General features: G+C 41.3%; 1 protein-coding gene across 1 annotated transcript in view; it reads left to right on the forward strand.

Annotated features, from left to right (window-relative positions):
• The window catches only part of itga8 (integrin, alpha 8), a 37,953-nt gene that overhangs the window by 22,117 nt on the left and 3,325 nt on the right, over positions 1 to 12,511 (forward strand). Inside the window, exons 16-25 of the mRNA XM_044207361.1 lie at positions 1,897 to 1,952; positions 2,422 to 2,579; positions 2,715 to 2,846; positions 4,114 to 4,181; positions 4,786 to 4,933; positions 5,598 to 5,690; positions 7,928 to 8,007; positions 8,509 to 8,589; positions 9,795 to 9,900; positions 11,017 to 11,175. Of these exons, the coding sequence (XP_044063296.1) occupies positions 1,897 to 1,952; positions 2,422 to 2,579; positions 2,715 to 2,846; positions 4,114 to 4,181; positions 4,786 to 4,933; positions 5,598 to 5,690; positions 7,928 to 8,007; positions 8,509 to 8,589; positions 9,795 to 9,900; positions 11,017 to 11,175 (1,081 nt within the window). The remainder of the gene's footprint in view (positions 1 to 1,896; positions 1,953 to 2,421; positions 2,580 to 2,714; positions 2,847 to 4,113; positions 4,182 to 4,785; positions 4,934 to 5,597; positions 5,691 to 7,927; positions 8,008 to 8,508; positions 8,590 to 9,794; positions 9,901 to 11,016; positions 11,176 to 12,511) is intronic.

Genomic DNA, 12,511 nt, shown 5'->3' on the forward strand with positions numbered 1-12,511 from the left:
AACATCTTATTTTCAGAAAAATAATAACCTGGTGATCTTTGAAAATCCCAGAAGGTCGTTTAACAACACTGACCACTGTTCTGAAGGTATTTCCAGAATCCTCAAAGACTCTTTCTAACCATCTGGATGAAAAAATATTCTGTCCGCTGCGCATAGTTTCTTCATTTTAACACAAGCTTAAGATGGTAGACAGAGATGACATTTTGCAATTTGTACAATGTGAACCAAAATCAAACATTTTATTTAGTTATATTGATATATATATAAATGTTTCTTTTCAACATTTTATATTCTCATACAAGCTAACAGGTTAATATTTTGGTTGTGTTTTACAAAACGAGCAAGGACATTTGTCATTTCCGGCTACATGGATTAGAAAATACACTCGCAAGAAATGGGTTAATGTGCTGCCAACAGAAACAGACTCTAAATGAATGCTAGTGTTGCTCCATATCTGTATGATGTGTAGTCAACTGTTTGCTAACATGTTCACCATATCAGCTTAAGAGGTGATAATATATCAATGTTTTGTTCACAGCTTGTTTCTGCTGCCCCCAAGAGGCCAAAAAATCAGTTATTGCAGGTTTAAGCGACCTTATGTGCTTTTCAAAGATCACCAGGAAAATCTTTTCCAGAAAATCCAATGTTTAGCTCTGTGACTCGAATGTAATGGTCATACATGAGAGGCACAAACTAGGGCTAGGTGGGAGGATGAAGGAATGGTGGGAAAGAAGGGACAACTACTTAATGACCATTCTTAAATTGAATGTTCTTACTCATTAAGCGGACCCGAGGTAGAGGGGGAAGGGATTTATGTGTGCATGTTTGCAGGGCGGGACGGCTAGCATTAGGGACTAGTGTGTAGGCTGGTGGAGCACAGATGCATTTTGGGGAAAATTACATACAGTAATGACTAACCAAGTGCCAGAGCTGTTGTCAGTAAAATGGGGGTCATTTCCACGTTACATACACTTAAGTTTGACACACAGTGCTTATTAAAGTCACACTTGAGCACACCCACCCAAATCACGAAACACACACATGTTTACAGTAGACATGCAACACATATTAAACCTAGATGAAACCACCTGGAGAGGTCAAAATGACTTAGGGGAGCAATTTTTAAAATACATAAAACTTGTATTTTATCACACACACAGATGCACTCACACACACAAACTCACATCTGCATCACACACATTTAGAACGCAGGAAAACTAGCTCATCATTATTGTGTCATCTAATGGGGATCCTAATTATTAACAAACACACAAGCATCAACAACATCTGCTTTTTGGATGTTAGGGTTTATGAACTGAAACCAAACAAACAATATTCACATGAAGCCATTTACCTAATGCCTCATTTTGCTGAGTCTTCAGTGTAGAATCAGGAGCGTTACGTCTATAAGCCTCCTCAGATTAGTGGCTATTACCAGTGCAGAGCTCTCTGTGTGGGAGTCACTTTCCTGTTCTTGATTAAAGAGGTGATACACACATACTTACACATACATTCATACACACATAAATAGAGGAAACTCAGAAGTGTTTCCCAGTCTCCCATGTCTGTGTGTCTAATTGAGGGGCTCACAGGGCCCTCAGCTGTATTTCCCACTGCCCCTGGAGTACAAGAAGGAATAAGTGCCTTTTGTTTAATTAGTTATATAGACACCACAAATTAATATAAACCACAACCAGAATGCACTGCCTACATTTTTAAGTGATGCTACAAAAAGTCTAAAAATAGATGCATTTTGTTCACTTTGTCAGTGTGGATGTGGGTGAACAGACATCTAGGGTGTCTTGATAATGTGTTGACCCTGTACAATATGCTAACAGTTATCACAATCTTCTCCCTCTCTCTTGTATATCTCTTTATCTTATTATCTTGATCCAGTCTGAAGGTGGACGTGTGTGCAGCAGTAAGCGGAGTGGGGATCCCCAGCTCTGTAGGTAAGCAGCTGTGCACAATGTGATGGAATGAGAGAGAGAGGCAAAAGGGAAAAGTACAGAGGCTGGGACAGTAGTCAGAGCCAGCTCCGTTGTACATCTCATTAGAGATTCCTGTAAAAACGTTGCTCTGCCACACTCATCAGAGTGGAGAACAAATGCAGGAAGGAAGGCGGAAACAAGAATCTGGTAGACAGACACAGACACAGTGGTGTAAAGTACATTGTTTCCTCTGTCTAATGATGCTCTGTAGAGTAAAACGCCTACAAATGGCTCCTTACTTCATAACTAATGGAAAGTCATGTATACATGTGCAGGCACACACACATAAAGGGATTGGACCATGTGGATTCAACAGTTAAGGAGTGTCTGATTGGCTGGATTGCCTTATTCACAATCAGTGTCACAACACTCTCTCTGTTCTCTCCCTTCTCCATCCATCTCCACCTCTGCATCATTACCTTCTGTCCAGACCTGAGAGCAGAGCTGCAGCTGGATTGGTTAAAAGGCTCCAGAGGTGGAGTTAAGAGAGTTTTGTTCCTGGACACCGAGCAGCATCAGCGCACGGGGCTCCTAACATTGGGCCACGACCGCCCACGTGCGTGCCTGAGCTACACAATTTTCCTGAGAGTGAGCAAATCACATACATACACAAACACAAATTTATGAGCTATGCACAATGTTGTGTATCTTACAAACTGTTCAGTTTACTATTTCAACCAAACAAAGTTGTACATTTCTCACCTCTTTCTGTTGCTTTCTCAGGAGGAGGATGAGTTCAGGGACAAATTGACCCCGATCTCACTTGCTCTGAACTACAGCTTAGCTCCACCCGCTCATGGCCAAAACCTCCCACCTGTCCTCAACTATTACAGCAGCACCTTCCTTCAAGAGCATGTGAGTATGAGATAATATAATATAGTAAGCATAATATTTTACAACTATTGCATGTTTGCTTGAAACTGAAAGAGGGATCCCACCTCTGTTGCTCTTCCTGAGGTTTCTTCCATTTTCACCCCGTAGAGTTTTCTTTTGAGGAGTTTTTCCTTATCTGAATCAAGGGTCTAAGGATAGAGGAAGTCATATGCTGGACAGATTGTACAGTCCCTTGAGGTAAACTTGTAATTTGTGATATTGGGCTATATAAATAAAACTGACTTGACTAGACTGCACTAAGCCCAACTGTCGAATTTGAGACCCAAATCCAGCTTGTCTATATAACACTTCAGTCACTCGTTATTTGATGAAAATGCTTGCCTTAGACACAGTAAGGCTTTATCACAAATAAAAATCATCTGCCTTACCTGTTAATATCAAGCTCAACTTTGCCTTTTCACAGGGTAGAGCAGATGAGCATGGTTGGTAAACTTAGACCTTCTTTCCAAGTGAACCTTTACAGATCAAACCATTCTAATCCAGAACTTAGCTATAAGAAAATCAGGAGTCCCCTCCACACCATTATAATTCAGTCCAGTACTGGTCAGTTAAATGCGGGCAATGCAAAAGATAAAAAAATGAAGAGAGGGCTTGCTGCACACCAAAGACTCAGCTCTGGACCAACTTAAAACAATTTTTTTGTCAAAGAAGCAAGCATGATGAAGAATATGTGAAACACATTGCTTCCTCTTTCACTTGCAGAAAGTGTTCAAATAAATACCAAAAATGTTTAAGTTTTTCCAGAGCTGAGTTTTTGGTGTGCATTTTTTGATTCCAGTACTGAACTGTGTTCATGAATACAAGGTCATGTTACCTCATTGAAGAAGCATTGCCAAAATTATTTTAGGTTTTTGAGCGAGTATTTGCTTTAGTTCTCCATTACTTACCATTAGCTTGCCAGGCTGCACTTTCTCCTAATACAAACCCATGGGTGCCAATCATTAGAGCAAGCGAGAGAAAGAGAAAAAAACATTATTACAAAATTACATTTTGAAATAACCAAACCCAACCTCAGCCCAAAGCTGGGCGCAGCTAAACCCAACCCAAAACTTATTCTGCTGCCCAAGACCTGGATAGCACAACTCTAGTGTGCATGTTATGTGTCTGTATGTATATAGCACCTGCATCCTGGTGTGTTTATTTCTATTTTTGGTTTCATGATGATGTCCAGTGTACCTTAACAATTTCCTCATGACAATGTCCCTCTCTGTGCCCCTCTTCCTCTCAGGCCTACATTCTCCTGGACTGTGGTGACGACAATATTTGTATCCCCGACCTCCAGCTCTCTGCCAGCATGTAAGAGCGATATGGACACACCCTCTGACCTCAACCTGTAAACACTCAACACTTCACACGGCCAAACACAGACACATGCACACACAGCTAAACCAAAGAAAGTATCTGTTATTCCTCACACAATGAGCAAAGTTTATAGTTTATAGTTATGTTGCTCACATTATAGTTTACCATGTGGTGTGTGTGTATGTGTGTGTTTGTGTGTGAATTAGCCTACTCTCTATAGTGTTTCCAGCTGTACTATATCTCCATGGCAGCGTTATACAAACATCCTGTCACCCTCAACTGACTGACACACACACACGCACACACACACACACACACACACACACACACACACACACACACACACACACACATTGTTGGGGTTATTGTTGGGGTCGGGGGTATTGCATTCCATGCAGCAGAGCGGATTGCGCCTGAACCAAAAATCTTAAAAATTATAAATTGAATTTTACAAAACAAAAACACAGGACAGGAGTTGGAGATTCTTGTATGTAACTGCAGCAAAGTGCTTTATTTTCTGTGTCCTCTACATGACTGAAATTATTTATTGTCTCTGTACACTGTACTCTTTTTTTAAATAAAACACACACACACACAGGGACCGCTCAGAGCTGGTGATTGGAGATGACAATCTGGTCATGTTGACCATCACTGCGGTGAACCGAGGAGAGGGAGCCTATGAGACAGAGCTCCACACACTGATACCACCAGAGGCTGACTATATTGGAGTGAAGCGCAGGGTGGAGGTAAGTAAACACACACTTACACACACTGCATACACATTTGTCTGTCGTTTGATGTTAAGAGCCAGTAGGATGGATACTGAAAATAGACATATAAGATTGAGGCAGTTGCCCCATCATAATTGAAGCATGTGCCAAGTGACCATATGAAAGGAGGAAGTGAGCCATTTGAAGCTGCAGTTACAGTATGACATCACATCCTGTTGTGTTTTTGTGGCGTTTGTTTGTTTGGAGTGATTAAGGCGAGGCTATCAGCAGGGTATGCTTTACTGGCAACAGCCCAAAAGGCCCTATTATGATTTACAAGCTGCATTAGTGACCACGGAAATGGATAGGGTCAACTGCTGTGTGCATGTGTGTGTGTGTTTATGTCTGTGTGTGTGTTTGCACGCGTATGTGCGCTAAAGAGTGTGTAATGGGGCTGTTTGATTGATGAGGTTGTTACTGTCAGAGCATTCATCCCTCCTCCTCTCCTGCCTTCCCCCCTTCCCTCCCTCCTCCTCTTTCTCACTCCCATCCCCCTTTGATGGTGTTGTACTTCCCTCCGTTGTTCTTTCCTTTCCCCTCTTGACTCTCAATGCTCCCTATTTATCACTTTCATCCACTTTTGCCTTATCATCTCACTCACTGTGCTTTTTTCTCTCCTCTCCTCTCTTCTCCTCTCTAGTCCCTTTCTCAGCCAAACTGCGAGTACAAGATGGTCAATGAGTCCAGAATGGTAGTGTGTGACCTCGGGAACCCAATGGTGGCTGGGACAGAGGTGAGTTGTTACACACAAAAGCACAAACACACACACACTTTTCACTAAAACATCCCTTTCAAATGTCCATGCTAAGATGCTACGACTGTTACTCCTCAGGTTTAATCCATACTGATTGATGGTTTCTAATGATTACTGATTATCACCGTGACCCTCATTCCACACACTCTGACTTCTTTGACTATGCTTCACACTCAATGTGGGTGTGTGTGTGTGTTTGTGTGTATGTGTGTATGTGCTCCCCAGCCGTCCAGATGTTTCCCATATTTAACTCTACCCTTGCCCTGTTGGACGTTCAGGAATCCATGAGCTTATACAGAACATACCTCCATATACCCCATACAGACTCTGGTTATATTGTGCAACTAAATAGTTCTCATCACTGGAGTTCATTCATGGTGCCACACGACACAGCTGTTGTGCCTTACTGAGCAGGGTCGGAGGTACATGCATGAAGGAAAGCTAGTTTTGGTTTTAGTATTTGTGCCCATCTTCGTGCCTGCATCGTCCGCTTCTCTTTCTATTTTGTGTTCATTTTAGTTCAATGAGCTTTGCTGGCATTAAGTAGAATTCAGCATATTTTGACAAAGCTTTGACAGCAGTTAATAATGACATTAAGTTACGGCTGGGCAATAATTCAAATAATCATCTATCAGCTGTCAGTGGAAATCTATTGTGATGATTGATCATATTGTGTTACTGTTTCATAAAATTCTAGCGTTTAAATCATTGATTCCAAGCAAAATATAATTGAAAACTACAAAATTAAATCAATTTAGATATTGGAAAATTCTTGTTAATGTGACATTAGTTTCAGCCATATCCCACAGCCCTACATGCCCTACACAGTGCCCTCAGTTAAAATGTTTTGAGTATCAAACAACCCCTGTAGGCTTTAAACCCTGTAGGTGGCTGTTAAGTTGTAAGTTTGTAGTTTAATCCCTTTTTAAGCACAGCAGCAGTGCTCAGTTGAATTCTTATTTGTTCCAATGGATACCACTTGTGTATTGCTGACAAAAAGTGCTATAATGCCTTTAGAAACTTCTCAAACCACTTCTCTCAGCATTGTTCCAAAGAATCACTGTTTTGCCGAAATGTGGCTAAATGCACTGCTTGTGGCAAAGCTTTGTAGCTTCAAGGAGGGCAGTAACACAACACAGAAGCAGTGCATTTAGCCATATTGTGGCAAAATGATAATTATTTGGAATACACTGAGCATAGAATCTGACAACATTGCAAGAGTGCTTTGTGAAAGTGCTGTGGATGTTTTGATGACTTTTCTCCACCGTGAAAATGTACAGACCATTGTAACCAACAAAAATTCAAGCTGACCACAGCTGCTGGTCTCTCTAAAGGACGAAACTACAAACTTTTAACAGCCACCTTTCAATCTGGGGTGTGATGCTCAAAAGACAGATTTTTAATATTTTAAGAGACACAGTTGACCCTCTTCAGACGTTTGTTGGACTGTTTTCGTCGTCCTCCTCCTCTGTCTGTGACAGGGAGTATCATAGCTGATAGTGATGTCTTCTCTCTGAACGACTCACACTTATTTGGTGTCTATCTCTTTAAATCATTCCTGTCTGGCTCTTCTCCTCCAATCTCTCTCTAATGTGTCCCATAAAGATGGCCTGACTTTGTAGTCCCGCACCCCACCCTCACCCCCCATACTGCAGGCCTGCTTCGTGACGTATTAGTGCGAGTCTGCATGCTGTCATTTCCCTCTCTGGACCATGTGTTTGATCTGATGTTCAGTAGAGCTAACACACACACATAAACATGCGCGTTCGCACTGTCATACAGTCACAAGCACGCACACACACACACTGTTGTCGTACAATTGATGATGAGCTAAATTCTCCACGTGTTTTGAGTTAGCCTAGAGGACAGGGGATTTAAACTGGGGAGAGACAAGAACCGTAACTGTAGCTTTCAAGTGTGTGTCTGTGTGTGCAGTCTGGATTTTCTCGGATTTTAGATTTCTGCTGTTGTCAACACACACACACAGACCTGCTCTTCTGCCTACAGTATGTAACAACAGTAGAGGATGTAGTTAACAGGGATTTTACTGTCTATTACTGAACACTTGCAACATGATGTGGCCTGATGTACAGATGAGTCTTATTTCTGTCTTTCTTTCCTCTCATTTCTCTTTAACTGTCCTCCTCTTTCTCCTGTCACATGTTTTTTACACATTCTCTCTCTCTTTCTTGCATTTTCTCCACACTCGTGCCCAGCTGTCTGTTGGTTTGAGGTTTTCTGTCCAAAGGCTGGAAGATGCCAGACCAAAGATCATCTTTGAGCTACAGATCCACAGGTGACACACCCACCAACTCTCATGCATACTCCCCCCTATACACACACACACACACACACACACACACAAAGAGCTGTTTGTCTTTATTCTGAGCCATGTAAATAAGTTCTGTGTCTGTTCTGATCCCGTCGCTGTCTGTGGTTTGATGAAACTAACCGCAGAGACAGAAGAAGACAGATGGCCCAGAGGAACTCCAGAAAGGAGACAAGCTCTGCACAACATGTTCACTGTTTGTTTCATTGTGTTGATTTTGATACATCACATCACTAGACACAGACGGTTAAATGCTGGCCAAACCCACTGCTAGAGAAATTCCTCTTGAAGTCAGCTGAACATAAAAGTACAGCTTTTTTATAAGCTTTTCTGAGCCTCATACTATATCACAGCCTCCTGTAAAATGTTTGCAAATAGATACAGAATGTAGAGCATAGTCAGTATGATGTGTGTTTTATTTTTGTGTGCGTTAGATTTTATTTAAACTCCCTGTGAATCTCTCAACAGCTCCAACAAAGATAACTCCGACAGCAACCCAGTCAGTTTGAATGTATCCATCATTGCTAAAGCTCAACTCGATTTACGCGGGTGAGTCAAGCATCTTTGCGTGTGAGAGTGTGGCGTCCTCTCTGAGAAACAGTGACAAAATTCTTTGTTGGTGTGTCCGCTTCACAAAGATGCCATTGATCTGGTTTCAGCCTAAACCTTTTGGTGTTTGCAGGATATTACTGCCCCTTTTGTAATGTTTAAATTTGCAGAGCCTGTTTATATACAGATGGCAAACAGCATGAAAACACATTTCTAGAACTAATCATATGCACATGGGATACTTGTGAGCCTTTGACATGTTCATGGATGACCATATGCCCACTGATACACACACACACACATACACACACACAAACACACACACTTCAAAGCTTGGAGCCTTGCTTGGCGTTGTTTTGGGTATGGTTAGTTGTACATACAAACAGAGGAGGACCTGGGATGGGCTGAAACGAGGACATACGAGTTCCTGTGTCTGTGCTGTGAAACTTTCCTGCCTCAGCTGTGTCCATCCATCATTTTAAATTTTGCATTTTGAATTCTAAATTACAGTTGTTATACATATAGCTGGTATTTGCTGTAGAATTTTCTATATAGAGTGTATATGAATGTTTTAAAAGCTCCATATGTTTAATTTATCTTTTAAAAAGGTACTAGGTTTTGTTGACACTGTCATAAAGGTGTTAATTCAATTATATGTTTTATCACTAAGGTCATAGTTAGTGATGGTGTTCTACTGGACTGCATTGTATTCAGAGGTGTTTCTAATATTCTAAAACATCATGTATGTAAACGTGAAGGACAAAACATTAGAAACAGCTCTCAATATAATGCAGTCTCTGTACTAGACATGACAAGTTCCCATCCTAGTGCAACAACACTGTAAAAGATGGGGGCCGATATCCACAGTCCTTGTTTGTCTCATGCAAAAAAATGTATTCAAAGTTCAACTGACTTGACTTCACCAAATCAAATAGGTATGTTTCAAAGTTATTGTGCTTTTAGAAAATTTGCACTCTGTGCTTGATTGCTGAGTCATGGTGGAGGGATACAACACAACAGGCCTACATGGGACAACCAGACAGTAACCCTCTGCCACAGCTAGGAAAAACACTTAAGTGAATGATCATCACAGTGACCAATAACGAACAACATTCATATGATCAGCGAGTATTATATTTAGATGGACAAAAAATCCAAACCTATCAATGCTTATATGCATTTGTCACTGTTTATCCTCTCTTCAGGGTGTCTCATCCCTCTCAGGTGGTGCTGCCATTCCCACGATGGGAACCCAAAGAGAAGCCTGTCAAAGAGGATGACGTGGGACCCCAAGTAACGCACATCTATGAGGTAAATCCACAGCCTACATCAAAACACAGCCTGGACAGCTAAATCTCATGCTCAGAGATGAAGAAGTAGAAGGCTGGGTTGTTTTGTTTTTGTTGTTGCTGGTCACAAAGTGTGTCTCTGCGCAGACTGTTTAGATGAAAAGAGCAGAAAAATAGGTGTGGGAAGTTGTAAATTAGGCTACAGCAAGAGGGGGGCTCTGTGAGGTGAAGTAAACAGTAACACACACACACACAGTAAAAACAGTAGCTCTATAAAGAATTGGGCTCTGGCTGATCAAAGGTCTCCAGCTCAGGAGTAATTACTGCTGTGAAAGCGGGAAAAAGAGAGAAGGGAATAGGGAGTAAGGCAAGGAGGGAGGAGAAAGGAAGGGAGGGAGGATTATTCTTAAGGCTGGACACAGTGTAATGACTAATTATCACTGAGAGGAAAAACAAGGTCAAACAGAGGTACAGACAAATAGATAGAAGGAGGGAGGATGGCAGACAGACTGGCGACAGTTTACAATAAGGGTATGTGCATGTGTGCGTCCGTGCACTGTACATGTGATTTCTTTTTGTTTTAAAGGGACGGCAGCGTCATTGAACCAGAGTGCAGCCATGTCTGGCCTGTCCTGCAGCTGATAATGATTTTCATTTGCGGTACTTTTCCCAGCTGGCATCTGCTTCTAGTTAGAGAGGACGGAGTTTTTGCTCTTGCAGAATTCCTGCCCTGCAGCACCAGGATCATGTCCTGTTTGGTTGACTTGCTTCAGTGTTAATGACCATGTGTGTGCGTGTGTCTGTGTGTGTGTGAGAGAGGGAGCGAGAGAGAGAGAGAGAGAGAGAATACAGGTCGTAAAAAATGAGGATTTATTGAATTGATGGTTCATTTAAGCTCATAATTCATTTATCCTGATTTTGATGTGGAATGATGAGCCAGGTGGTGCTGTAGATTTTACTTGTATTTCAATCCCTAGTGACTGAAGGCTGCTAGCATTATCTTCACTAAAACACAGGTGGCCTGTGTCATCATCCCACAGTTATGATAACCTAATTATAGCCTCAGTCACTTGAGACCTACTAATAAGACAGAAGAGAGCACAATACTGACAACTTTCTGGGTTTTTTTCTGTTCCAGCTCCATAACTCTGGCCCCAGCAGTATTCGGGAGGCTGAGCTCCAGGTCGGCTGGCCTTCCCATTTCCGTGACGAGAACCTGCTGTATGCCATGGAGATTCAAACTGACGGACCAATTAGCTGCAGGACGAACACCAGCCTCAACCCACTTGGCCTTCAGGTAACATGACAATATATGAACATATACATGCTTATGCATGCAGACACGTGTTCAAAAACTCATTTCAAGACCCAAATATATATTATTGGACATATTGCCTGTAGTGAGAATGAATATGCTTCACAGTATTCCTAACCATTAATTTACCTTTCTTACATACTATGAAACCAGCAGACCTACTGCAATTTCAGACTTATATTTTTTATATTACTAGCGGCTTATTCATCCAGCCATTTCTCCATCATTTATACCCGCTTATTTAAAACATAATTGTACCCGTTGTTCTGGCTGCTTTCCATGTTCTTTGCCAGCTGGCTCAAAACAAGCAGGAAGGAGTATTATGCTTATTAGCAGAAATTAGAGCTGGAATAGTTTCCAATATCTATGATTTCATCTGTAGAGTAATTCAAAAAGAAAACATGCAGTTATTTCAAAAAGTGCATAATTATGTCAGAAAGTGAAATGCTACAAGCTGTAATCATATATGAAAACAACATGAGTCGGATACACAGCACTTGTGTGGTTAGAGGTCAGATTTTTTTTTCTTTTCCCATTTTATTCCTGACGTGATCATTTCCAATTCTCCAATGTCTACCAGTGTCACTGTGAATCCCTCTGTGTGTAGACTAGACTGACTGACACACACTGGGTCAGCAAACACTTCTTTCACTTGACAGTGAGGAGTGTACATGCATGGAGCGTCATGCTATCTTGTCCAGATTCCTTCCACTGAATAGGTGCCCCACCAATAGTACTGATCCTTCAATCAATTAATCAATCAGTCAATTGTTGCAAAATTAATTGATTACTATTTTGATAATTGCTGTAATTGTTAAGTAATTTGTCTCTTCTGTCTTAGTGTTTACAGCTTCTCTAACTAATATAACTGTCAACTAAATACTATTAGGTTCTTTATTGTTGGTCAGACAAATTCATTTCAAGATGTCAGTTTGGGTGCTGGTAACTTGTGACAGACATCAAACTATTGACCAAAATACCTTCATTGTCTGTGGTCTGTTTCTGCTACCCACTGAGCTGCAGGAAGCAAATGTTGTTGCTACTGTATGCTGCGCTTCCAAAATTAGTTAAGAGGAATAAGCACATCATGTCTTACACATCTCATTGGATTTTAATTTTTTTTTTTTTACTGTTTTAAGTCCACCAAGCTGCTCTCACAGCCCTCTGTCAGACTCCCAGAAAAGAGACAATTAAGATATCTAGCTATTATCTATCTGTGAGCTGTGAGCTGTGACTTGAGGACATTCAGGTCATTCAGTCTTGTTGGTTGTCAGTCTGTCTTTTGTTGCTGTCAAATTGACTGTATGAGCCGCAACCA

The sequence above is a fragment of the Siniperca chuatsi genome, linkage group LG9 (assembly GCF_020085105.1).
Source record: "Siniperca chuatsi isolate FFG_IHB_CAS linkage group LG9, ASM2008510v1, whole genome shotgun sequence".
NCBI classification, from domain to species: domain Eukaryota; kingdom Metazoa; phylum Chordata; class Actinopteri; order Centrarchiformes; family Sinipercidae; genus Siniperca; species Siniperca chuatsi.